This window comes from Lepidochelys olivacea (assembly GCF_965140295.1).
Source record: "Lepidochelys olivacea isolate rLepOli2 genome assembly, chromosome: 1".
Lineage (NCBI taxonomy): Eukaryota > Metazoa > Chordata > Testudines > Cheloniidae > Lepidochelys > Lepidochelys olivacea.
The window spans coordinates 9,193,318-9,195,309 of NC_140411.1; the positions used below are offsets into that span (position 1 = coordinate 9,193,318).

Sequence of the window (1,992 nt, forward strand, 5' to 3'; positions counted from 1 at the left end):
TATTTACCTGGATGCAGGGCAGCAGAGTTGAAACTCCTGACCAGAGAGGTTAGAATGGGCATTGTGGGATGCCTTCCAGAGGCCAATTACATTGATGAAATCAAGCACAGTGTGTACACTGGCACTTCAGTGACAAAATTTTTGCATAAAAAGCCTTACAACTCTCGTTAAGGTGCCTTTATTACATGACTGAAACTGAGGAGTTGTGTCATCAAAAGTGGCTTTGTAGTGTTCACACCTCCACTATTTCTTCACCAAATGCTGCCTTTTGGCGAAAAAAGGTGACAGTGTAGACAGGGCCTAAGGAACAATCAGGGAAAACCAGTATCCACTTGTGTTTCCTGTTGGTGCCTATAAAGATTTCCCACACCACGATGTGTAGGAATTATTGACACAGGGAGCACCATAAAATATGGAATTGGCATTATTAGGGTCAGTTGTTCATAATTCATTTATCTGAATAATGAAAATGTCATTTTTCAGTGTGTGTGGAGCGACCAACCTGCTTCATCAATGAGAACAGCCTCCAGTAGTGCATGAAGTGTCTCATATTAACACTGTCTCTCCATCCAGGTATTTGTCCTGTGACTGTCGCCCTACAGCCTGGGTTCATACAGGAAGTCAGGGGAACATACGGTACATGCAGGAAACACCATTCTGCCTCAGTGTTGGACACTTTCTCTCCTACTCCATGTCAGATTCCAACTCAACTGACTTCAACAACCCCTCCACCTTCATCCTGCTGGGCATTCCTGGCCTGGAGGCAGCCCATGTCTGGATCTCCATCCCCTTCTGTGCCATGTACGCCATAGCCATCCTGGGGAGCTTCACCATCCTGTTCATCGTGAAGAGGGAGCCAAGCCTCCATGGACCCTTGTACTATTTCCTCTGCATGCTGGTCATCACTGACCTGGTCCCGTCTACGGCCGTCCTACCCAAAATGCTGAGCATCTTCTGGTTCAATTCCAGGGAGATCAATTTCAGTGCCTGCCTCACCCAGATGTACTTCATTCTCAGCTTTTCTGTGATACAGTCTGGGATCCTCGTGGCCATGGCTTTTGATCGCTATGTGGCCATCTGCGATCCCCTGAGACATGCCACCACCCTGACAAACCCTGTGGTGGCCAAAATTGGCCTGGCCATGGTGCTGCGTGGCATCATGCTCATATTGCCCTACCCCTTCCTGGTGAGGAAGTGGCCATATTGCAGAACCAACATCATTCCCTACACATTCTGCAAGCACATAGCTGTGGTGAAGCTGGCCTGCGCAGATATCCGCATCAGTAGTTACTACAGCCTCGCTGTGGCATGCTTGGTGACTGGTGTGGATGTGTTTTGTATCGCTGTGTCCTATATCCAGATCCTCAGGGCCATCTTCAGCCTCCCAACAAAGGATGCCCGCCTCAAGACTTTTGGGACCTGCGGCTCCCACCTCTGTGTCATCTTAGCCTGTTACACCCCACATCTCTTCTCTGCCCTCACGCAACGGTTTGGGCACAATGTGGCCCTGCATTTCCATGTTCTCATGTCCAACATGTACCTCCTGGTGCCCCCCATGCTAAACCCCATCATCTATGGGGTGAGGACCCAACAGATCCGGGATAGGCTACTCCAGCTCTTTACTCAGAAAGGGACCTAAAGTTTTCTCCTGATGCTCTGGTTCTCAGACCACACTCCATTCAGAGGTAGCTGGTGATATAGTGCTGGGCCCTCCTCCCTGAATCACTGACTGGCCAGTCAAAGAGATATTAAATCCTTTCCTCACCTTACTGTGCTGTGTCAGCGTGACAAACTGGGGAATCTGTCTATGTGCAACTCATAGGGTTGCCACCTTTCTAATTGCTGGTAACTGGAAGCCTAAGGCCTCACCCCTCTACGCTGCCTCTTCCCCCAGGCTCCACCCCTGCTCTACCTCTTCCCCTCAAGGCCCCTCCTGCAACTATTTCCTCTCCTCCCCCTGTCACTAAACATTGATATCTCCTTGGGTTGTAC

The 1,992-nt window shown here is 49.7% G+C and overlaps 1 protein-coding gene across 1 annotated transcript; it reads left to right on the top strand.

Annotated features, from left to right (window-relative positions):
• Positions 1 to 640: 640 nt before the first annotated feature.
• Positions 641 to 1,639, top strand: LOC311514831 (olfactory receptor 52R1-like; the record flags this gene model as incomplete). The annotated part of the gene is made up of 1 exon (XM_084617538.1): positions 641 to 1,639. One exon carries the CDS (start codon positions 641 to 643, stop codon positions 1,637 to 1,639), a length of 999 nt encoding a protein of 332 aa, XP_084473664.1.
• Positions 1,640 to 1,992: the final 353 nt, after the last annotated feature.